General features: G+C 37.3%; 1 protein-coding gene across 1 annotated transcript in view; it reads left to right on the plus strand.

The window, feature by feature from the left end:
* LOC109838393 (probable splicing factor, arginine/serine-rich 6) overlaps positions 1 to 622 on the plus strand; it is a 21,097-nt gene that overhangs the window by 629 nt on the left and 19,846 nt on the right. The window contains 1 exon segment of the mRNA XM_020406843.1: positions 541 to 619. Coding sequence (XP_020262432.1) covers positions 541 to 619 — 79 coding nt within the window.

Consider the following 622-nt stretch of genomic DNA (forward strand, 5'->3'; position numbering starts at 1 on the left):
AATCTTTGCTAATTGTATAGCAGACCCTCAAATCTTCATATTTTTGAACTAGACCCCGACCCTTCATATTTCTAATTAGATTTTCAAATCTATTATTCCGTGTTAGATAAATCGCTCTAATCTATTAAATTGTTTGAAGTACGAACCCGTTTTGAACAAATGTGAAGATTTGGGGGTCTAATATAGAATTAGCAAAGATTTGAGTGTCTAATATAGAATTAACAAAGATTTGGGGACTAATGCACTAAAATGCTATCCAATTTTTAGGGGCATCTCCTCTGTTGACTGGTATCATATCTTTCTCAATTACTTTGAAAAATTGCTTCTATAACATGTTCTTAGGCCTACCATTAGTCCTGCTTGCCCCCATTAACTATAGTTTCATACGTCTCCTAACCTGTGCATCCCGCAACCTCCTTTGCAATCATCTATTAGTAACGTACAAAAATAATGTGCATGGACACAATTTATTGAGTGTACCATGTTTTGAATTAGTGTGCTTGTGAGCTTCGATAACCTTAGCTTCTCTTATTATTTCAGGAACTTCACGGTAGGAACATTCGCGTAAGCTATGCTACTGAGAGGCAGGGTGGTGGTGGTGGTGGTGGTGGTGGATATGGTG

The sequence above is a fragment of the Asparagus officinalis genome, chromosome 4 (genome assembly GCF_001876935.1).
Source record: "Asparagus officinalis chromosome 4, Aspof.V1, whole genome shotgun sequence".
NCBI lineage: Eukaryota > Viridiplantae > Streptophyta > Magnoliopsida > Asparagales > Asparagaceae > Asparagus > Asparagus officinalis.